Genomic DNA, 24756 nt, shown 5'->3' with positions numbered 1-24756 from the left:
GAGGGTGGGGGATCAGGACTTGGGAAGCTCCAGGTTTCAGGACCCAGCATCCGATCCCAGCTGGGTCCAGATGGGGGACTTGGGCAGAGGATTTCTAGTCTGTCTTGGAAACCCTCCCTCTCAGGTCCAAGTCCAATGGAAATGAACACGTTGGCAAATACATGGCACTCGCTGCTTTTCTCTCCTCCTTTGGCTGAGCCAAAATAACTAAGTGGTGGGGCCTCACCCTTCTCTCTAGTGGGCCTGGCAGCCAGAACCAGCAGCCAGAAGCAGGCACACTGGAGGAAGCCCACCTGCCACCTGAACTAGGGCCTGAAAGGGGCTGTCCACACCCCCCGCCAGATGGCTCTCCCACCAGGTCCATGAGGCAGCAAGGGAAGTCCAGAAACACCTGAAGTCTCCCTTATTTGCTCCTTGCCAAGCAGGAAGGAGATGCTCCCCACAGTGGGAGGAGAGGGGGAGAGAAGACTCCTCGTCTGCCCTCCCTCATACTTAGACACACACACGCGCGCACGCACACACACACACACACACACACACACTCATGCCTCAGCTCCAAGCACTGCCCATTGGGCTGCAGACCCTGGGCATATCGCAAGGCGAGAGGTGGGCAAAGAGAAGGAAGAGGTGGGGACAGGGTTACAAGGCCTGGGGATGGGGACAGGGGGTACCCTGTTCAGAGGTGACCTGCAAGTTCAAGTTATGCAGAAAAGTATCAAAGAGGCAAGACAGTCTCCGCCCTTAGCAAATGCCAGGGTCAGGCGGCATGAGAAGGGGCAGAGGGGAGATACCTCCCCTGATGCCCCACAGGTAGGCCCCCTCCCCAACCTCCAACCCTAACAACAGGGCCAAAGAGTCTGTGCTGTACAAAACCGGCCGGGGTCCAGGGTCCATCAGTGGCGAGACATCCCAGCAGACAGGCCAGGCCAGCCCCAGGCAAAGTGGCTTCCAGCCCCAGCTGCCTGGAGTCCCAGCGTCTCCTCCAGTTCCCTCAAAGCCCGTCTGTCTTTTCTCAGACTCTGGGCTGAACAGGGCGCCAGGTGACAGGAAGGCCCTGCGCTTTCTCCCTCGGTGCAGCTCAGACTCCTTTGGGAGAGCTGGGAGCAGGCTGGAGCTCTGCAAAGATGTGATGGAACCATCATCAGCCCCCCCCAAAAAAGTAGGAAAGATTTCGGTTGCCCTGGGGCCATGTCTTGAATTAGTTTCTGCGGGAGGCAGGGACCAGAGGACGCAGGGTAATGGCCAGGCAGCAGCTCCCAGACTGAGGGAGCCTGGGGCACCGGAATCACAGTGCCTCCTTCCCCTGGAGACTGCAGGGCCCCCAGGCCAGGCGGGAGAGGAGAGGAGACCCCAAGGGATGTCCGGCTCCCTTAGGTCAGTTGAGGGAAGGGCAGAATCAGGCCCTCCCAGGGTCTGCAGGGCCTCTCCCCTCCCCCAGACCATACCCAGCCCCAACCTCTCTTCAAAGACTGGAGCTGGCAGGTGGGTAGCAGATGAGAAGTCCGAGATTGGGGTCTTCCCTCAGAGCTTGAATGGCGGGTGAGAGGGCAAGAGATGGGACACGCTGAGGGCAGGTCAATTCCAGGGCTGTGATCCTGGCCTTCAGGGTCCCTGTGAGTGAGCAACGGGACAGGGGAGGACTCCCCAGCTGGCGACATCACCCCCTGGCCGCAACACGGAGCTTACTGTAGAGCTCACAAAATCTAAGAGAGAGAGAGAATTGGAGAAAGTCAGAGACCACCAGGCACCTGGGACCCCCCTCAGCCAATCCTCAGGGCAAAGCTGGGCAGAGGGGTGAGCTGCACAGGCTGTGAAATCCCACCCAGGCCTCGGACTAGCTGGATGGCATTGAGCTAGTCCCAGGCCATTGGAATTCACTGAGTCCCAACTTCCTCATCTGCAAGACGGCAGAACAGCCACATTCACAAGGCACTTCTGAAGTTCAGAAAGACATAAAGAATGCCAGCCAAGGACTCTGACAGCGTTTGGCACATACTAAATGCTGGAAATTATAGCAATTTATTTCATTTTTTACTTTCTTTCTGGAGGTATCTGGCTTAGAACTAAACTGTCAGGCTCACTCATCTTGAGGTCTTCGTGAGGGATGGAGATCCCTGGATGCTGATGTCACTTTTAACACTGAGCTATTAGGGTGGTTGGGGAGGGAGGACAGTAGGCTGAGTGAGCCCACCTCACACCAGTCCCCAGCCAAGCCCCTCAGAAAGAGCAGATGGCTTAGTCATGCACTTCTGGAAGCTGCCACCAGGGGGCATGCCCTGACTTCATACCAAGGCCACAAAAACCACAGGGTATCAGGGTCTCCAGGGGCAGGAGGCTCAGAGCTCAAGGTAGCAGCTAGCAACCCAGGAGGGGCTGAAAAGGGGGCAGGCAGTGGGGAAGAGCTTGGCCTTTGGACTTGGGCCTGGGTTCAGATTCTGACTCCATCACTAAAGAGGCTTTAGGCAAGTGACTGACCTCTTCAGATCTCTGCTCTCATTTGTAAAATGGGGGTCATGATTCCTGCCTGATGGGAAGGCGCAAGGAGCAGCCGCTTTTACTGAACACTCACCACGTGCCCCTTTACAGGCATAATCTTTCTTTTTTCCTCACGGGACAGCCCGATAAGGTGGTACATTCTCACCACGCTCATTTTATGAAATGCAGGAAACTGAGGCTGAAGGAGGTGAAGTCATGTCTTAGCACAGCCTGATTCCAACACAGACAATCTGCCTTCCCAGTCCAAGGGTTCCACCACAATACTAAACTACCTCCTGCCAAATGAAGTAATCCTCACCACCATTATCCCTATTTTATAGATGAGAAACTCCAGGAGATGAATATAATTAATGGAAAGGGCTAAACATAGACCCAACTCATGCTAATAGCTGCAGGAAGGGTGTGACTATGAAAATGACTACTATTTCTCACAGCAGAGAAGGCACACCCAGACAGACTCGGGTCTATCCACTGATGCTGGGCAGTGTCTCCCCTTGCTCAGGGGGCAGGGTGAGCCCCTGGGTCAGAAGACAGGCCCTCCAGTGGAGATGAATCTGCCATAATCATTTCAATGGGAAGTGTGCAGCTTCACTTCTGGAAAGACACCAAGAAGAATACTTGTGTATAAGAAGACACAGACAAAGACGCTCATTGTAGCACTGCCAGTAATAGTAAAAACCTGGAAACCTCACTAATAGCCCCTAAAAGGAGAATGATAAGAAAGTATAGTTCCTTTATTTTATGTAATGCTAAGCATTGGATAAAAAGGGCAAGGCGGGCCCTAGCCGGTTTGGCTCAGTGGTTAGAGCGTCGGCCCTTGGGTGGAAGGCAACCAATAAATGTTTCTCTCTCACATCAATGTTTCTCTCTCTTTCTCTCTCTCTCTCTCTCTCTCTCTCTCCTTTCCACTCTCTCTGAAAAGCAATGAAAAAAATAACATCAGGTGAGGATTTAAAAAAAAAAGGCAAGTCGGTTCTCCATGAAATGATAAAGACAGATCTTTACAACATGCTCCAGAGTGGAGCACAAAAAGTGAGCTGAGGAGGGGTTTGTTTAGGATGGTACCTGTCCTATGTCATATTAGCACTTACCACTACTATCTGTTTTATGAAGAGACAGATCAGGTTTGAAGATGCACAGATAAGCATCTGACAACAGTGGTAACCCCTGAGGCTCTAGCCTTATGTGTAAGTTGTATCTTTATTGTATTTTAATGTTACTTGATATATACAATATACAATATATGCAATATACTAGGTACAAAGCTCCATTCAAGAACTGTAGCTCTACCAATAATTTGTACATACCTACCTGTCCACCATCTGCTCTTGGCTTCCCTCATCCATCCCAAACACACATAACCACCACCCTACCATTTATATTTCTCATTTCTTTGCTTAAAAAAAAAATATTACCATAAATATATGTATGTTTAAACTATACATTGCTTAATGATGCCTGGCTTTTTAGCTCACTAAAAATCTGTGTCATCTTCTGGAACTTGATTCCCCCCACCCCCTCTCTCAACAGTACGTTTCCAGCGTGTACCCATTCTGTTACTCTAACTGAGGTTCATTCCTTTTCAGTTATGAACTACTCCGTGATGTGAGTATATCACCATTTATTTATCCCTCCTCCGGTCAATGGTCATTTAGGCTGCTTTTAGCTGTCTGCTATTTTGAAACTGCTGACGAGCATTCTTGCACATTTCTCATGGGTTTATGCCCACTGGTGGGTTTGCTGGGTCACAGGGGGCGCAGGTGTTCGGCTCTGAGGCATAAAATCAAATTGTTTTCGAGGTGGTCGTTCTGTCTGTCTCATTCATTACCAATTACTGCTTGGCTACTGACTTGGAAGTTGCCGGGTCGGCTGGAGGCGCGGCCCCGCCCCGCCCCGCCCCGCGGCCCCGCCCCGCGGCCCCGCCCACCGGAAGCGGAAGCGCGCACTCGCCTTTGTTGTCCTGCTTGAGCTCCTCCTGCAGCAGGTCTGTTTGCCGGTTGCCCAGCACGAAGGCGAGGAAGGAGAGGATGAGGGCGTTGAGGATGCCGATGATGGCCAGGATGTACGCCCAGCGCACCGAACAGTCCCCCAGGGAGTACTTCCCGGTCTTGGCCCCGCACATGTCCCGGATCGTCTCGGCGTCCCAGCCGTCGGGGAAGATCATGCAGCCCAGCACGAGGCACAGAGCTGAGGGGGCGCGAGCCCAGCCCCGCCGCGGTCAGGAAGGAAGAGAGAAGGGGATGATTACTCCTCAGAGCCCGAGGACCCCCAGGAACCCTCCTCACTCCGCTCGTCAACCCAAGAGCCTGTTAACCGAGTCCTGTGGGTTCCAGAAACTCTTGGGCCTGGGATGACCTACTGCCTCCAGTGCCCTCTTCCGCCCGCATCAAATCAGCTCCTCCTCCAGGAAGCCTTTCTGGAAATAAGAGAAAATAGCAAGCCACTGTCACCTCCTGTAGCTTCCTTTAGCCTCTTGGCCATGCTTACCCGCTCCCATCCTCGTCACTATTTATTTATTTAGGTCGTTCATTCAACAAGTATATTGAGCGCTGTTTTCCTTTCCGTCAAGGCGCTGGAAATACAATTGAGCACTGTGCTCACAGGAGACTGGGGTGAGAACAATGGGGTTTGAGCCTAGTTTTTTCACTTACTCATTGTATGACTTTGGGGGTGCCTCCCGTCTGTGTCTGTATGATGGAAATCAGAATGAGTACTTACCTCACAGGGTGGTTGTGAGGATTAAATGAAGTAATGCTTGTAAGACACTTAGCACAGTGCCAGACATTCACTCAAGTAGTATCTATTGAAGGCCTACTGTGTGCCAGGCACTGGACTAGGTGGGGGGCAAGGGTACTTGGATTCTAGCCTCAGGACGCTTGCACTGTAGGGGGGTGGGGGAGAGATCCATTAAAGGAAAACCTTAAGAGAGCTGGGGCTCAAATCCTGGCTCAGCTCTTTCCTACATGTGTGACCTAGAGCCAGTTCTGTCACCTTTGAGGCTTAGTTTCCTCATCTGTATAATGAGATAATGATGGCAATCAAGTGATTGTAAAGATCACAGGAAATGTGAAGTGCTTGGCACAGTAAGTCCTGGATAAATGTTAGCTAGTCAGAATGATAAAAATAAACTAGTCATAATGGTGAAAATAATAATCACATAAATAAGGAAATAATTGGGGAGGAGGGGGCTTGGTTTCAGATGAGGGGAGAAAGGGCAAGGCCAAAAAAAAAAGTGTTTGAATCAAAGTGGGCCCCTGATGATTCCTTCACTGGCACCCACTCCCTCTGGGTTTAGTGACCCACTTGGGTCAATCTCTCGGGCTCTCTCCAGTGTTTAGCCTAGTGGGTGGGACCCAAGTGTGAGCCAATCAGCACATTGCATTCCTCTGGTGACTGATTGGCTCAGAGAGGGGCACACGCCCCACACAACCAATCAGAGCCAACCAGGCTCATTAGGCCCAAAGGCTGTGACCTGCGCTCCTCCCCGGCGGTGCTAGTGGCCGTGGCCTGTGTGGTTCGGTGTTGCCCTTGTGGTCCTGCCAGGGACGGGTTACTGCATCTGAGGCCCAAAGGTTCCACACCAATACCCAATGAGTGCTTGCTTAACCCGAGTTTTAGATGACAGCGGTGACAAAGGGGGGGAGGGAGTCAGTTCTGTCCACGAGGCCCATCTAGTTCCCAGGGTAGGGAGGGGACCCTCAGCTTTGCCACCTTCCTCCTGAGGCCCCAGACTTCTGCCTGACAACAAGGTGGGGGCCCTCTCCCCCTCCCTTTCTCGTTTGGCCTCCTCTGGCCTCACCCGCCCTCCCTGCGACAGAGAGTGTCCCCGCTGCCCCTAGGTTATGTTTCTCAAGCTGATGCGGGGCTCCAGCACAGCACGTGAGCTCACACACATTCCAGCAGGACTGCCTCCCCTCTGCATTGCCCCTCTGCTTAGCTCGCCTCCTCCAACAGGACGCTCAGCTCCGGTGGAACACCCGGCCACCTAAGGGCTGGGAAAAGAGTTTCTGCATAGGGGAGAGCAAATGCAAAAAGCCCTGAGGCGGGAGCGACCTGGGCGAGTTAAAGAATTCAGCAAGTTTGGAGATGCCCGTTAGACACTCAAATGGAGAGGAAAGCTGGGGTGGGGGGTCGTTGCTGGAGATGTAACTGGGAGCTGTGAGCATGCAAATCCCTGGGACTGGACTTGAAGGAAACTGAAGAGAAGGCTCCGGACTGAGCCCTGGAGTGCTCCTGCATTTACGGGGCAGGAAAAGAGGAGGGGCCTATGGAGAAAGTCTGACCCATCTATCTCCTTAAATGTCCCTGACACTTCGCAAGGCCCTCCAGGTCCCCATCGTAGACGGGAGGAGAATGAAACCAGGGCGGGGAGAGGAGAGGGGAGTGGACTCGGTGCAGCCGTTCGCGGGCGCGCGCTCTCCCACCCGCCGCCCCCCGCCCCCAGCAGGGGGCAGGCGTGAGGAAAGCCCGGGGAGAGGGCGACCCAGCCAGCCCCCCGCCTCCTCTCCAGCCCTCCCCTCCGGGGTGCAGGGTTTCCTCTCCCGCCCGGAGCGTCCCCGTCTCCATGGAAACCGCTCGGGCATCCCCAGCTCCCAGCCGCGCGGCTCCAGCTCCGGCCCCGGGTCGGGGAGAACCCGCAGCCCCGCGCGCGGCGCTCAGTGAGGTTTTCTTCCTGCGGCGCGGCGCCGGCAGGTCCCCTCTGCCTCTCTCTAATCCCGCGTCTCGGTTCTTTCCTTGCTCCACCCTTTCTATCTTTCTCTCCTCGCGTATCTCTTCACACCCCCTCCTGGGCTAGCCTTCGTGCTCACCCTGCGCTCGTCCCTCCCGTTCAGGTCTCTCAGCATTTCACGTTTATTCACCACCCCTCCTCCTCTTCTCTGTATCTCTCCCTTGGGCCTTTCCTTTCTCTGGCTCTCCCTCTGCACATTCTACATATAAATTCCGAGTGCCAGGCACTGTGCAGGGTGCTGGGGCCCCTGGCGGGCATGGTTTCCGAGCTGGGAGCAGAGCTGTGTGGAGACGAATAAAGTCAAGTCCTCACGCAGGGCTCGGAGGGAAGCAGACTAGGTCCCGAGACCCTGAACAAACGGCGCTCGGAGGCTGGCGGGCCCCTCTCTCCCCACCTCTCTCTCTTTCTCTGCCTCCTGTGCTCTGCAGGGTTTTAGGTGGTGGCTGTGTGGCCCCTAAGGCAGCTCTGGGAATGGGAAACATCAGAAATCAAGCAAATGGAGGACAGCAAACCAGATGGGTTTCCCTGGACTTCTGGGAAGAGAGGAAAAGACCACTAGGGACAGCCTAAACCGGGAAATGAGGCTCAACCACCAGGAGACGGAATGACTACAGGCGAGGCAGCCTTCAGCGTCCCCACCTGCTGGATGAGGAAAGCCAGGCTGAGGCCTTCGGAGGTCAAGTTCAAGTCTCGCTGGAAAATAATCAGCTGGCTGAAGAGAAGGCTGCTTCAAGCAAGGCACAGGCGCAGGGGCAGGGTGCAGCATTTCTGACGCTTGGCCTGATAATTCTTCATGGCGGGGGGGCCATCCTGTGCATTGTGGGATGTTCAACATCATCCCTGGGCTCTACCTGAGGGACAAAACTGTCCGTGGTTGAGAGCCACTGGTATCAGGGAAGGGACACGTCTAACCAATTACCTGACAGCCCACTGACTTAATCTGCTCCAAGAAGTCAAGAGGTGTTGTGACAAAATTGAGATTAATGATATTAATATTATTAACAGGATTATAATGTTAAATAATATTGAGTGCTGAACTATGTGCCAAGGCACTAAGCTCCTGACATTCATGATTTCATTTAATCCTACAAGAAATTCTATGAAGTGGGGAAAATTACCGTCTTCATTTATAGATTTGGGTACTGAGGCTCAGGACCAAGTATCACATCCAATGCCACACAGTAAGTGGTGGGATCTATGTTCAAACCCATGCAGGTCTTAATGTTTTTCTTTGAATAGACTTTTTTTTTGGTTAATCATCACCCAAGGATATTTTTTCCAATGCTTTTTAGAGAGTGGAAGGGAGGGAAGGAGGGAGACAGAGAGAGAATAAGAGGAAAAAGAGAGAAAATGAGAGAGAGAGAGAGAGAGAGAGAGAGAGAGGAACATTGATGTGAGAGAGAAACATGCATTGGTTGCCTCCCCCACGAGCCCTGACTGGGGTTGGGGATTAAACCCAGGTATGTGCCCTTGACCGGGAATAGAACCCATGACCCTTCGGTGCTTGGGCGACGCTTAACCATTGAGCGACACCGTCCAGGGCAGAAGGCAAGAGTTTCTTGATCCAGATGCTATTTACATAGGCATGGTCACTTTGCAGAACTTCTTTGAGCTATAGACCTGATGATTTTTGCACTTTTCTATGAGTATGTTATACATACGGACTTAAAACGGCTGCATACCATTGTGTGTAATAAGTAAACACTGGAAATAACCTAAATACCCACCGATAGGTCAGTGATTAGAGTGCGCCCATGCCGAGGCACACTAGGCAGTCATAAAGGGAGGGAGGGAGCTTTTTATGTGCTGAGGTGGAATGACATCTGGATACACTACTAAGGGAAAGGCAAGTTCCAGAGCAACACATACAGTACAAAGCTAGCACTGTGTAAAGAGTGGGGAAAGAGCCCGGCCCATGGGGCTCAGTTGGCTGAACATCACCCCATGCACCAAGAGGTCCCCAGTTTGAATCCTGGTCAGGGCACAGTGCCGGGGTTGTGGGCTCCATGCCCACTAGGGGGCGTGCAGGTGGCAGCCGATGGATGTTTCTCTCCCTCTCCCTTTCTCTCTAAAATCAATAAAAACATAAAAAGAGTGGAGGAGCCCTAGCCAGTTTGGTTCAGTGGTTAGAGGGTCTGCCTGCGGACTGCAGGGTCTCAAGTTCGATTCCAACCGAGCGCAGGTACCTTGGTTGTAGGTCCGATCCCAGCGCTGGTCGGGGCGTGTGTGGGAGACAACCAATCAGTGTCTCTCTCTCACATTGATGTTTCTATCTCTGCCTTCCACTGTCTCTGAAAAGCAATGGAAAAATAACCTCGGGTGAGGATTTAAAAAAAAAAAAAAGAGTGGGGGAAGAATATGTGTATGTATTATCTTGCATGTACAGAAAATAGTATTATTTCTGGAAGGATTTATAACACACTGATAACCTGGTTAGTCCTAAGGAGGCAAACTGGCCGGCTGGAGGACAGGGGTAGGATGGAAACATTGCTCTGACAACCTGCTGCACCTTTTGAATTCAAAACCATGTGAATAAGTTAACTACTGAAACCTTCAGGTGGGAGCTGACTACCAGTACATGACTATTGCCAAAGATTGGCATTCACTTGGAAAGGAATAATTAACGTGACAAAGATGGCAATGCACAAGCCAAATGTAACTCCCAGAAATAATGGATTAATCACAGAAGTACAAAAATAAAAATCTCTAAATCCCTTCTGACTGAGCTTCCCAATTGCTGGGAATTTATCCTAAGAAAATGCTCATGGATATGCTCTGAGATTTAGCTACGAGGATGTTTATCACAATGTTACATTAGAGAGAGAAGTTGAGAAAGAAGGAAAAGAGGCGAAGGAAGGAGGAGGGGAAGACATAATAAGGAGAGAAAAGAAGCAACTTAATATTCAACAATATAGAAAAATAACTCTTTTGCCCTAGGCGACGTGGCTCAGTGGTTGGAGCATCGGCCCTCACACAGAAGGGGCGCAGATTTGATTCCTGGTCAGGGGTGCCTACCTGGGTTGCAGGCTCCATCCCTGGCCCAGAGGGCGCTTGGGGAAGGCAACCAATTGATGTGTCTCTCACATCAATGTTTCTCTCTCTCTCACTCTCACTCTCCCTTCCACTCTCTCTGAAAAGCAATGAAAAAAATATCCTCGGGTGAGAATGAACAACAACAAAAAGGAAATATAACTCTTTCATACCATGGAGTACTACCCAGCTACTAATATTATACTGAGCAAGATTTATTCAGACAGGAATACTCATAATATGGTATCAAAATAACATACAGTATAATTTCACTTTGGGAAAAATACATAATGGTTATATAGAATTTACTATGTGAGGCACCACACTAAATACTTTACACACATTACTTCAGTTACACCCCGCCCCACCCCCAGCACTCTATGAGCAGGTACTATTATCTTCTTTCTACAGATGAAGACACTAAGGCACAGAGAGCCTACCAGGTTACCCATGGTCACACAGCTGGTAAGTCGCAGAGCCAGGATTCGAACCCAAACAGTCTGGCTCAGGAGCCTACTCATAACCAGTACCCTATATTGTTAGGAGTTTGGATCAAGCTACACTGGTAAGAATGGGTGTAGAATGACTGTTTCTGAGAAAGTAAGATTATGGATATAATTTTGGTCATCTATACTCTCAAATTTTTCTACAAAGAACAATGATAATTTTACAAAGCACTACACATCTAAGATATGCAGAGAAACAGTAGAGCACAGAACACACAGGTGATGGGCTGCTTGTATCCTCTGCAAGTCCCTTCCTTGAGTTTAAGAAAGTTTTCCTGGAAAGGATCAGGCTGTTTGGGGCTGAGAGGAATTGAATGAAGGATCTGTGTCTGCACTGGGATCATAGGTCTCCAAGGGAACCTTCCCCAGGCCAGGTGCACTGTAGAGAAAACCTCTTGCCAGGGAACCCCCAGGGGAAGGAGGCTGTCCACAAGCCCCTCCCTACCAAGTCTGACCTTGGGCTTTGCTTCTCTCCACCCACCCCTAGCACAAGGGCCTATTTTACCAGGGAAAATGAGCTTCTCCCAACAGGCAACCCCGACCTACTGGATTTGAAGATCCAGGCCCAAACTTAGTGCCTCTATCAGTTGGGAATTTCAGGGAACAGTATCCCTGTGCCTAGGCTCCCCACTCCCCATCTAGCACCTTGATGCTAGGAAGCATGCTGACTCCTTTTTCCCTTACCACCCCTCCATCCAATCCATTCACAAGGCCCATTGGCTCCAAAAATATCCACTCCGCTGCCACCACCTGTTCAAGTCACCACGATCTCCCTCTTGGATGACCACAGTGGCCTCCTAACTAGCTGCTCTGCTTCCACCCCTGCCCCATCATTGTCTATTGTCAACTCAGTATCAGAGTAAACTTTCAAAGACAGATGGTGTCGCTACCCTGCTTAACACCCTCCAAAAGCTCCCAGTTGCACTCAGAATAAAACCCTGATGCCTGGCCCAGGCCTAAGAGGCCCACAGGCTTGCTCTACCTTCCTCTCGAGCCATGTGGTCTCTCACTCCCTGCACTCCGGCCACACTGGCCTCCTTTCTGTCCCCTAAAACATGTCACATTCAGTCCCACCTGGAGCCTTTGCACTGACACGCCCCCCCCCCCCCCCCCCCCCCGGGACACTCTTCCTCTAAGTCATTTAGTCCCCAGTTTGTTCCTGATCTTGAGAAGCTCACAGTCAAGTAGGGGGACTGTTAAGAACACAGATAATTATATCTGGTGTTATAGACACTGTTATGGAGAGATGACACACCCATCACTTTTGTGGTAATTATCTGGGAACAGTATTTACACTCATTCCCCACCCTCGGGCCCAGCCTGCACGGAGCCCACAGCCTCTTGCTAACTTGAATCCGCAGGCACATTCCCTCCTTGCCCAGGCTCAGCTCTGCCACACTCAGCACTAGGATGTTCTCTCCCTGCATCCTGTCTCACTCTCTCCGGTTCTGGACATGGCCCTTCCAGGTGGTTCCATCCTTCTCAGGCCCCCTGTGGCTCCCCCAGGCAGGCATCCTTTCTCAGGGCTATCCTCAGTTTCTCGGCTGCTAATTTGAGCAGATGCTCTGGCTCCTCTTTCCAAGCCTCCTTTACTGGCTCCACCTCCACCTGCCTCTTAAGGGTTGGTGTTTCTAGGCTGTCCCCTCTTCTCCCCCCCTCCACACATTCTCCCCCCGCAGTTCCAGCCCCACTCAGCCTCATACGATGATGCCCCACATCTCCATCTCCAGCTGAGACTTCTCTCCTCAGCTCCAGACCCAAATATCCAACTGCTTGTCAGAACTTTCCTCTTGCACATCCCACAGGAACCTCAGCTTCACCATACCCCAAGCTGACCTGATCTTCCTCCCATGCCCTTTGTTGTTAGTTAGTTTGATTGTTTTTAATCCTCAACTGAGGATATTTTTTCCATTGCTTTTCAGAGAATGGAAGGGGGAGAGAGAAACATCGATATGAGAGAAACACATCAATTGGTTGCCTCCCACATGCACCCCGACCAGGGCCAGGGATCGAGCCTGCAACCGAGGTACGTGCCCTTGGCAGGAATCAAACCCAAGACCCTTCAGTCCACAGGCCAACACTCTAGCCACTGAGCCAAACCGGCGAGGGCACCCATGTCCTTTGGGAATGTCACTCCAGAGGCCTGATTTTCCAAGAAGAAAACCTGGAGTCATCTGCAACACCTGCCTATCCTCACCTGTACGTCCCAGTCTTTCTCCTCCTGTCCTTCCCCCAGTCTCAGCACCTCTCAGCTTTTACACATGAAAGAGAAAAATACCATTAACTTGATAGAAAAATATATATGAACTAATGGTTTACAAGAAATAGACTTATAAAAGGGACATGACTTCATTCACAAGAATTAGGCAAATTATGACTTCACAGTATTTTTTACCCATCGAGTTGACAAAAGTGAAACATTTGATATACTCTGTTGGCAAGGATGCGGGAAAACGGACTTCCATGCATTGCTGCTGGGAGTGTAACTTCGTACAACTTCTGTGGAGGGCAGTATGGCTGGATTTGACAAAACTGCGAGTACAGAGACCATTTAATCCAGCAATTTCACTTTAGGTCTTTATTTTATTCTTATACTTACATATGTATTAAATTATTTATATACATTATCCATTGAAATATTGTTATAGCAAAATGTTGTAAACAACTTAAATATTGATTAAATAAATGACATCTATACAAAAGTATATTATGCATCTCAAGAAAAAAGTAGCTTTTTTTTTTTTTTTTTTTAAATGTGTCTTCATTGATTTCAGAAAGAGGAAGGGAGAGAGAGAGACAGAAACATCAATGATGAGAGAGTCATTGATCGGCTGCCTCCTGTACTCCCCTGACTGGGGATCGAGCACGCAGCCCGGGCATGTGCCCTGACCGGGAATCAAACAGAGATCTCCTGGATGCTAGGCCGACGCTCAACTGCTGAGCCACGCCCGGCCGGGCAAAGGTAGCTCTTTATATACTAATATGAAACCATCTCCAGAATGTATTGTTGAATGAAAAAAGCAAGATGAGCCCAGCCAGCGTGGCTCAGCGGTTGAGCATCGACCTATGATCCAGGAGATCGCGGTCAATTCCAGGTCAGGGCACGTGCCTGGGTGTGGGTTCGATCCCCAGTAGGGGGCTCCACAAGGCAGCCCATCAACGATTCTCTCATCATTGATGTTTCTGTCTCTTTCTCTCTCCCTCTCCCTTCCTCTCTCTGAAATTAATAAAAACATATTTTTTTAAAAAAATCACGTTGAAAAAAAATTTTTAAAGAAAATATGTACAAGCATATTAAAAACACAGAAAAGTTAAATATTAATCATATTTGTGTATATATTCTTTCTATATAACTTTTAAAATAAAACGGAAACATGCTTTAAAAAAAAAGATGTTCAACACCACTAATCTTTAGGAAAATGCAAATCAAAACTACAGCAAGAGACCACTTCACACCCAGTATGATGCTATAATCAAAAAGTCAGACAATAGCAAGTGTTGATGAGGACATGAGGAAACAGGAACCCTCATACAGTGCTGGTGGCAATGTACAATGGTGCGGTCACTTTGGAAAACGAGATGGCAGTGTTTCAAAATGTTAAATATAAAGCTGCCATTGAGCCACCAATTTCACTCCAGGTACCCAAGAGAAATTAAAATATGTGTCCAGCCCTGGCTGACGTTGTTCAGTGGTTAGAGCACTGGCCTGCAAACCAGGGGGTCTTGGGTTCAATTTCCGGTCAAGGGCACATACCTGAAGCAGCTTTTTTTAAAAAAATATATCTTTATTGATTTCAGAGAGAGGACGGGAGAGGGAGAGAGAGATAGAAACATCAATGATGAGAGTCATTGGTGGGCTGCCTCCTGCACGACCCTGACCGGAGATCGGGCCTGCAACCTGGGCATGTGCCCTGACAGGGAATCGAACCTCAATCCCCTGGATCCTAGGTCTATGCTCGACCACTGAGCCATGCCGGCCGGGCCCTGAGGCTTCTTCTTGAATTGATGAAAATATCCTAAAATTGACTGTAGCAATGGCTGCACAACTCTGTGAATATGCTAAAAAACAACTGAATTGTACTCTTATATGGATGAATTGTATGGCATATGAATTCTATCTCAATAAAGCTGTTATCAAAGAAAGGAAGTGGACAGTGTAATCTCTCTCTCTCTCCCTCCCTCCCCACACACTCTGAGGTCTCCTGCCAACATGAGTGCCGAGTGCCGCTGGATTCCTCCAGCTTCAGTCAACCTTTACTGAATACAGCCCCCGCTGAGGTCTTGGATGCAACTTCATAAGAGACCTTGAGTCAGAACTACTCACCTAAATTGCTCCCAAATTCCTATGACTCACAGAAACAGAAATAATAAATGCTTGTTGCTTTCAACCATTAAGTTCTGGGGTAATTTGTTATGCAGCAATAGATACCTAATTTATGTTTTAAAATATTGTTTGCATTGGCTTGTATATTTATGGGATTTCTTGGAAAGGATACTGAAGAAACTGGTAACAGTAATTGCCCCTGGGAGGATCACTGAGGGAAGAGGGCAAGAAAGAGATTTACATCTGATTGAATACATTTTTACCTTTTGAATTTTGTATCATGTGCATATATTAAATTTTTCAAAAAGGAAATAAATGTCTGGAAACTTTTTAAACAAAAAAAAAGGTCAACAGCTGTGGCCTGTGTGGCTCAGTTGGTTGGGCGTCATCCCATTAACCAAAAGGTTGCCAGTTCTATTTCCGGTCAGGGCACATGCCCGGGTTGTGGGCTCAATCCCCAGTGGGGGGCGTGCAAGAAGCAGTGGACCGATGTTTCTCTATCTCTTTCTCTCTCTCTTCCTCTCTCTAAAAAAAAAAAAAAAAAAAAAAATCTTTAAAAAAAAGTCAACAACTATCTGCTGCCTATAGGTAAAGTCTAAACTCCTTACTGTAGCTCAGAAAGCCTCCACAATCCATCTCCCAGTTTCAACTCTCACTTCTCCTTGCCCTAATTGCTTGTAGTCCCCAAAACGCAACAGGTATTTCCTACATCCATGCCTTTAATCATGCTGTCTCTTCTGCCTGGTTGCCTTTCTCCTTCCTTCCCACCCTTTAAGACTCAGTTCAAATGCAGTTATTTTTTGAAAGATCTTCTTGGCTGTCCTTAACCAGAAGTCCCCTTTGTGGCCTCAGAATACCCCGTGCGTGTTTCAATTATTTCGCGTGTCGTACATGGTCTGTTTTCTTCTCTGCATCTCCCATTAGACTGTGAGCTCCCTGGGAGTGAGGACTCTCTTTTAAAATATGTTTTTAAATTAATTTTTAGAGAGAGAGGACGGGAGAGGGAAAAAGACAAACATCGATGTGAGAGCAGAATATTGATCGGCCTCCTGAAACAAACAGCAAGAAATGGGGAGGAATGTGAATGCATGTTCCAAGCTACAATGACAAGGACTCCTGTCATTGTTGTTCCTGGCCCAGAGACCCCCACTGATTAAGGACACACATTTGGAAGGCTGGACAATCTCAACTCTGGATCACCAATAAGCTTCTGCTGCCACCTCCACCTTTAGTCTCCCCCTTCTCCCACTCCATCTCACACATTCTGTCCTCTGCTGTGACTCCAGTACCAGGCAGTGCCTGGCACACAGTAGGCACTCAGAGAGGAAAATCCATGTATCCAAGCCCACACATCTGGGAAGTGGCAGAACAGGAATTCTCAGTCTTCTGTTCTTTAACCACTACCCTACACTGCCCCTTCGGACCCTCAACCAGGCTTCCAACCTGAGTGTCTACTCCAGCCTCCCCTTGACTAACCTCAGCCAGCCCCCAGGTGGACGCTGAGTACACGGAGCGCACAGCTGTAACTCACAACCTGCGTATCCACTTCCTGGGTTCCAGCTCAGTGGTAAGAACAGGTTCTAGATTCTTTTGGATGTGTGTTATGTTTCAGCTCCACCTTTCACTAGATGTGTAGCCTCTGGCCAAGTCACTTTAACAGGTGAAGAGTAAATGACATAATGAACGTGAAAATGTCTAGCACAGAAGCTGGCACATTGTGTGTTCTCAGTAAATGGGAAAGACCAGGTCAAGAGTAGCAGAGGTGTCCCGAGAAGCCCTGAAAAGCTGACCCCTAAGTCCATAGACAGCTACCTGGGTTTTCTAACCTCTCTACTTTGCATTTGACCCTTCTGACAAATACATCCTGCCACTATCCCACCATTAGTGCTCCTTTATAAATCCTTGGGCTTTAGAGTCAGAAAGACCGAGTTACAATCCTGGCTCCACCACTTGCCACCTGTGTGACCCTGGACAAATGAATTTTGCCTCTTTGAGGCTCAGTGTTCTCATCTATAAAATATCAATAATGGCGCCTACTCCACAGGACTGCTGTGAGGATTAGATGATAGTATGCATGTAAATGTTTAGCAAATGGTCAAGCATATAGGAAAGGCTCAGAAAATGTTAACTATTTTTCCTGAATAATAATAACAGTCATAGCAACTTCAAGCTGCCTACTGATTAGAGCACAAACTCCATGACTCAGTATTGAGAGCCTTGCACATTGTGGCCCCTTGCTCCTTCCTGGCCTCTCCTCCCTCCCGCTGTTCCCCTATGTGGATGTCACACTGAATCCCGGTGTGCCCTGCCCACGGCCTTCCTCTCCATTCTCACTTCTGTGCCCTGCCCATGACCTTCCTCTCTATTCTCACCTCTGTGCCCTGCCCATGACCTTCTTCTCCATTCAGAATGCTCTCCACACCTCACGCCTGTCCATACCCTATCCCGCTCAAGCTTCACCTTCCAACTAAGCCCACAGCCTCCTCAACTGCCCTGAGTTTCCACTCTGTCTGCACTTGTCTTACCTCTTCCAGTGGCCACATTTGACTTCCCCTTGCAAGAATTGACCTTTCTCTACTATCAGTCCATGTGTTCCAGGGATGGGCATGAGGCTGAGGTCTTAGACAAAATCGCGCTGATTAATTAAGAGGTGGGCACCTGACCAAAGCTGAGCCAATGAGAATCAGCCTTGGAACTTTTGCTAGAACCACTGAGTAACAGGTGTTCTTTTTCAACAGACACTGCTAAGCTATAGCAATGCAATTTCAGAGCTGCTAGTAGCTGTATTTATCACCTTCAAGCAGACTTAAAAATAAGCCAACAGAGGAACCAAAAAATGGAGAGAGACATATTATAATGGTATTATTTGAGCATCTAAATCCACCCATGCCTTAATCCAGATACCCTTGACTTTTAAGTTACGTGAGTCAAAAACACTTCCCTCGTTATTTTTTATTTTAAAAAAATTTATTTTATTTTATTTTATTTTATTTAGAGAGGGAGGAAGGGAGAGAGGGAAAAAAAATCAATGTAAAAGAGAAACATCGATCGATTGTCTCCTGTATGAGCCCCAACCAGGGATTGAACTACTTAGGCATGGGCCCCAACAGGGAATTGAACTTGCCACCTGCTGGTGGACGGGATGATGCTCTAACCAACTGAGCCATACTGGCCAGGGCTACCCTCTTTATTTTATTTTAACTTATTTAAGCCAGATTGGGTTGGTTGCTGTCACTTGCCACTGAAAGACTGCTAACCAATATAGTCATCTAACTAGGTGGTAAGCTTGAGAGCAGGGATTGCATTTTATAGACTTAAAATCCGTAGGGACAGGAATGGTCTCAGTATTGTAGCACCTAGCATACAGGTGATCACAAAGCAGGTAAGGAATAAAGAAAAGAATAAGTATCTCTTTGTATTTTCTCACTGGTCCAGTGTTCTGCATATGGAAGACTCTAAAATACTTGAATAAAAGTTCACTTGAACAAGAAACATGCAACAAGCATTCAGGTTCTTATCTGATACAAACAAGGTCCTTTGCTTCTCTGTAGTTCCTCTGAGGACGACTGATTTCTCACTCTCTGAATGAAATGATCCTGGTGAAAGTATTTTTCTAAGAGCGCCACAAGGCAGAAAGAGATACTTTAAGTCCACTAATCCAACTGATTAGTCCCCCCATTGTAGAAGTGAAAAAACCCCTGAGATTTAAGCTAAAAACAGCTTAACACCACATGGTGAATCAAAGACAGAGTCAGCCAAAACCTCCTATCCCATGACTTGTAGTCCAGTGCTCTGGCCTCTATCCTGGTGTCATTTTATTAAGCAAAATGTATCAGTCTCTTACCCAGAGAACTCAGAAATCTCTAAGCAAAATGGAATAAATGCTCAACTCTGATAACAGCCCTAAGGGGTGGGACAGTTAACCAAGGAAAAGAGCACTGGGCTAGGAGTCAAGACTAGTGTTTACTCACTTTTTGGCTGTGTGACTTTGGGGAAGACCGTAACTTCTCTAGGCTCAGTTTCCTCTCTCTAAAATGGGGGTAGGGGAAGGTGATATTTGAAGAAGCTGATCTCTAAGATCCCTGAAATTCTATAATTGAACAGTTCATCCAGTCCCCAAGATTAAACCCACATGGATTACAGAGAATTAAAAGGCCAAGAGGTCAGCAATCCATCTGCAGACTCCAAATTAAGGCTGAGGAATTGGGGATTCCAACTGAGCATATAGTCTTTCCAGCTTGCCTTTGAAAGAAGAATAGAATGGAAATACATAAAATAATTTTCTGGGTACCACTGAGAAATATGGAGAGATATGCCCCATATCCTATAATTCTCCTTTCTCACCTGCTTCAAAGATCCTAAAAGACCCATTATCTAAGTTGAATGGAGTGAAACAAGCCCATGAGGATGTCTACATGCGAATAAACACTGTCTTCTTCAAAGTAGTTCTTTTGGGAGTTCGGGCAGTTCTTCCAATGGCACAGTAATTCCTCCTGGCATTTGTAGAAGTCCTCTTGGGAAGCAAACCAGCCTCAAGATTTTGCCCTCACACCTCGGCTTTCATCCCAAGTGACAATTGTCCATTTGACCACCCATCATATTTTCTACACTTGACCCTGAGTGACTTCCAGCCATTTCCAAAATCATATCCCTCCTTTAAAAGATGGAAGTTTTGCCCAGCAGGGTGTGGCTCAGCAGTTGAGCATCAACCTAGGATCCAGGAGATCACAGTTAGATTCCCAGTCAGGGCACATGCCCGGGTTGCCGGCTCAATCCCCAGTCAGGGGCCTGTAGGAGGCAGCCAATCAATGACTCTCTCATCATTGATGTTTCTATCTCTCTCTCCCTCTCCCTTCCTCTCTCTGAAATCAATAAAGATATATATTTTTTTAAAAAGATGGAAGTTTCCCCTCAATGATGACCTTCAAGAGCATACACCCCATACTCCAAAGATAATTCTCTGCAATGTTTTCAGCACTGGAAAAATCGACAAGTGATATAACCCTTTCTCCAAGGGACTCTTTTGAAGGGGTCAACACTTGAATGCTAGCCCAAGCCGGGTAGCTCAGGTGGTTAGAGTGTTGTCTCAATATGTCAAGGTTGCAGGTTCAATCTTTAAGCAGGGAACATATAAGAAGCAACCAATGAATGCATAAAATAAGCAAAACTATAAATTTGATGTTTCTCTCTCTTCCTTCCTCTCTCTCTCTAAAATCAATAAAAAAATAATTTTTTAAAAAGCACTTGTTATGTGCTCTGAGGTGCTTATTTTGCAAAACTATCTCTGTTACATGATCATCACATTTTCCTTTCTCCTCCTCACCCTCGAGGGCTCCAAACTTTTTCCTAGCCTTCATCAGCCCTCCTCCCCCACCCTCTGGCCCCACTTTCTCCAGCCCAACTCTCTTCCCTGCCTGCAATTAGGCAAATGCCCAAGCTGCTGAATCTTCAAAATCTGTCTTCGATCGAAAGGCAGGCAGGCGTGGGGGACTCTAATGGATCCTGGAAAACTGTCTCAGCAGTTTTTATTCCCAAAAGCCCTTCTTCGATTCTTAGGGTAAGATGTCTGTCTTAGCCAAACATTTCAGAGGGTCCCAGGGACTCATCCCCATTTGGGCACAGCACCAGAACCTTCCTCCCTGCACTGAGTGAGGGTGGGGAGTGGAGACCAGTCCTCCAGAGACCCATGTTGCCAGGTGCTATCAACCACCCACACTGCAAACGTTGAATAGACACTACGGACAGCCTCCTCCTATATCTTAGTACAGCACTTCAAAGTTTACAAGATACTCTTTCATTTGTTCTTGGAATCCTCTCCACTGTTTTATGGATGAGAAAACGGAGTCTCAGAGAAGTAAAGCGAAGCATCCAAGTTGGTGATGTCAGCAAGTTAAAGGTCAAAGTCAGATCTCCTGAATCTCCATCTCGTGCTTTTTTACAATACAACAAAAACTGTCCACACCTAGAGTAACTCCTCATTCCGATAATTATTTCCCCTAAAGTAGCCAACAGAGAGTCTCAGAGACCCTCAGAGACTGTCTGCCCATATCCAACCACACAGGCCCAAACCCCCAGTTCTAAGGCTCTGACCCATGTCCCAAGCTGTCTCTCCCATAGAATCCTCCCTTCACCACAGTGGCTGCTGAGGTACCCCCGAGGAGGTGTGTTTTTAGACAGGGGAACAGAATCTGTCTCTGACTCCTCCAAGAAAGGATCCTAGAAGGAAGGAGCCCCCGTCCCCGGCGCCTGCTCTAGGGGTCCCGCCCTCGCCCCTCCCTTACCTGCCAAAAGCTGCATCCAGGCGCAGATCTTGTAGACCGTGGCGGTGTTGCAGAAGAAGAAAAGCGCGAAGCAGGTGATGCAGCCGAGGATCAGCACCATGGAGAGCAGCACGAAGAAGGCGGCCGCCTTGAAGGCGCCGGACGGGATGGTGCTGAAGTCAGTGAACGAGCCGCGGCAGGTGAGCTCGCGGCCCGTCAGCCCGCTGCCCACACAGTAGTGGAACAGGCCGAAGTAGCCGGGCTTGGGGGTGCTCACGCTGTCGCCCACCCAGTAGGGCTGGATGAAGACCACCACGTTGATGATGGCGAAGCAGATGGTGAAGATGGCCCACAGCACGCCGATGGCCCGCGAATTCCGCATGTAGTGCTCGTGATAGAGCTTGGAGGCCTCCTGCGAGGGCAGCATGGTGCCCGGGGGCGGGGCCGGCGGCGGCGGCGGCGGCTGGCGGGGGCCGCCGGCCCGGGACCGGTCGCCGGGCCGCTGGGCGGGAGCTGGGGACGCACGCGAGAAGCCGCCCTGAGCCGAGGAAGTCGCGAGGGCCGGGCCCGGGGCGGAGCTGGGGAGACTCGGGGGGCGGGGGGGGAAGCTAGCGGGGGGTCGTGAGCGTGTTGGGTTGGCGTCTGTGGGCAAAGATCTCCGACTGGTGACTTAGGAAGGGGCCATGTGAAAGTCGGGGGGCTGGGATGAGGGGGCTGTGGTGAGGATATGGGAGCTGGAAGGGGGGGTTAGAAGCGGTCATGGGGGAGTTGGGGAAGAAGCTTGGGGTACAGAGGGGACCCGGCGGAGATGGGATGGAGGCTGGGGGCTGGCACCGGAGCATTAGCAGAGGGGCTGTATACGGGGAGCTGGTATTAGGGGTAGGAGGTCTGCTACTCGGGTGTCTAGGAAAGGGCTGTGGAGAGGGGAGTGGGAGCTTCTGCGATGGGGTAAGAAGGGGAGATAAGGGGCTGGGACTGGGGGGTTGGGAAGGTGATATGGGGGCTGGGACAAGCAGTGGGGGCTGGGACTGCAGGGTCTGGACCCGGGGTGGGGGGGTTCGAGGGGTCCTCAGAAGCCAGGGCTGGGTGTGGGCTGGGAGGGAGCCTCGGACTGGCGGGCCAGGGCTGGGGGAGAGGTTGTCCAGGCCAAGGGGAAGAGGGACCCGGGCGGGCGGGCAGCCGGGCCCGGAGGGGCGGGCGGCGGCAGGAGATGTCCCCTGGGCGCTGGAGAGCCGCTGGGCCCGGGTAGGGCTGGGGGTGGGGGGGCGGCTGCCCCGCGCCCAGGCCGGACGCCACGGAGCCTGCGGCCGCGGGGAGGGGGGGCGGGGAGACCAACCTGGGCCCGGTCCGGGGCAGCGGGTCCGGGACTGGCACAACCTAGGCGCCGCGGCTCGGCGCTCCCGGCAGCGGCGGCCTCGGCCCAGGCGGCGGCCGCGGCGCGGCCTCCATCTTGCTCCGGCTTTCCCCGGGCGCGCTCCCGCGCCAAGGCGCGCTCCTGGGCAGCGGCGCCGCGCGGCGGGGACGCGCTCCCGCCTCGGGCGTGCGGAGCGGGGCGGAACCGGGCAGGGGTGGCACGGTCCCGGGCGTGCCCCAGCCGGAGCAGTAAGTCCCCTCCACAGTAGGGCTTTCTGGTTTGGGGGGAACCCCCCCTTCTTCCAACCTAAGCTGTGGGTCCCCGCAAAGCCCATGGGAATGGGGGAGGGGCCGAACGCGGTATTATTTGATAGGGTTTGAACTGAACTCTTCCTGCCTAATTACCTTCCTACAGCCTATCACAGTGCCCCAAGTTGCACCATTATGCTTCCAGTCCTTTGGGTCTTGGAGGCGTTGAAGGTCCCCTGAGTCTCCTAGGAAACTGCCAACACTCCCCGGAGAGTGAACCCCCTAAATTGTTAGCGGCCCGTGGCTGCGGTGGGGACTCATTGGCTCCAGTACAAGGAACAGGCCCCAAGGTGAGCGTCCGGGGAGAGGAGAGGAGGCTGGAACGTGTTGGTTACCCTCCGTACGCTCTCCCCAGGGCCTGGCATGGAGTGGGTACATCATTAAGAACAAAGCAGCCATCCAGGCTCAAGGTGAGGCCGAGAACACCCCGGGGGCCACTCCAAGAACGCCAGGATGGGTCATTTCTTTCCCTGCAAGGAAATAACTTTCGCTTAGTATCTGCCGAGGCACTCAGATCTGGGTTGGCACTCACACAAACTGACTACTTGCTATGTCTGTGACCTTGGACTTGCGCTCTCTGAACCTCTGTTTCCCCATGTGTAAAGTGGGCAGATTAAGCTCTGAGTTTAAAAAGCTAAGATTAAAGTGGGCTTTGAAAAATAATCTTTATTAGTGGGTTCCAAATACTGAGCTTCACACAGGTGGACAGTCTGATGAAATTTACATCATCTACCAAAAAAAAAAGGTAAGATGGCCAACTGTCTTTTTTCCACATCTGGGTAAAGCCACATCTGGGTAAAACAGATGTGGTCTCTGTCTTCCTGGAGCTCACAGCTTCATGGGGAAATAGAAGGTTCTGGGAGGAAGAAGCAGGCAAGTGATCATCCTCAAATGGCACCTCAAAGTCTCCTTCCATTAGTACTCCTGGTTTGGGTACTGTTCTGAATACAAATTACCAGAGCCAGAAGCTCCATCTTTTCTCCTTACTCTGCCGTGAATTACTGCCTTTTTCTCTGTCCTACTGAGCGAAGCTAGGCAGTCCAGGAAAAAACCATAGAAGTCCACTTACTACTCCCGAGGCAAGAACTGAGAATTCTTGCTAAGATGGACTCCCAGTTCCTCACTGGTTGTTGTATTTTAGCTCTGCAGAGCAATGGCGCCCTGTAGAGATGTGTCCACCACCCACACCACTTCTGACATTAATGCTTTTTATTTTCTTCCGGGGAAGGTGACTTCAGGCATTCACAATGGCTCAGCGTTTGACATACTGTCAGAGGCTGTCCTATCATACAGCCTCTAACAAAACTAGGCTGTCCTGAATCCCTGGTAATAGAATTGTTTACCTTTATACCAAGAAGGTTGGGAAAGCACCAAAATCTGCATGTGGCGTGTGCCCAGGCCGGCTTCGTGGAGTTTGTGCTGTGAGACCTAAAGTTCTAATGAGGTCGTCTAAAATGAAAAAACATGTCAGCTGGGCCTGTGGTGGATCCATGTGTGCTAAATGTGTCCGTGACAGGATCAAGCTTGCGTTCCTTATTGAGGAGCAGATAATAGTTGTGAAAGTATTGAAGGCACAAGCACAGAGTCAGAAAACTAAATTAAAAAGTTAAGTTTTTTTGAGTAATAAAAGCAATTTAAAAATTAAAAAAAAACCTTTTTATTTAAAGAAACTCCTTTCTCCCTTACGCAGGCCCTGGGATTGGCGAGACTCACCCCATCACCACCACTATACTCTTCTGCAGAGGGGGG

The 24756-nt window shown here is 49.9% G+C and overlaps 1 protein-coding gene and 1 pseudogene across 1 annotated transcript; one reads left to right on the top strand and one right to left on the bottom strand.

The window, feature by feature from the left end:
- Positions 1-967: 967 nt before the first annotated feature.
- On the bottom strand, positions 968-21772 carry LHFPL4 (LHFPL tetraspan subfamily member 4). Its single transcript, XM_016209981.2, has 3 exons — positions 21367-21772; positions 4447-4683; positions 968-1703 (listed from the first exon to the last, which is right to left on the bottom strand). The coding sequence occupies exons 1-3, from the start codon at positions 21770-21772 to the stop codon at positions 1603-1605; spliced, it is 744 nt and encodes a 247-aa protein (XP_016065467.2). The 3' UTR covers positions 968-1602.
- A 2482-nt stretch (positions 21773-24254) lies between these two features.
- On the top strand, positions 24255-24617 carry LOC107534688 (large ribosomal subunit protein eL34 pseudogene; annotated as a pseudogene).
- Positions 24618-24756: the final 139 nt, after the last annotated feature.

This window comes from Miniopterus natalensis, chromosome 15, assembly GCF_054644295.1.
Source record: "Miniopterus natalensis isolate mMinNat1 chromosome 15, mMinNat1.hap1, whole genome shotgun sequence".
Classification (NCBI taxonomy): domain Eukaryota; kingdom Metazoa; phylum Chordata; class Mammalia; order Chiroptera; family Miniopteridae; genus Miniopterus; species Miniopterus natalensis.
Note: the sequence above shows the minus strand (reverse complement) of the source record. Positions and strands in the feature narration are given on the sequence as shown.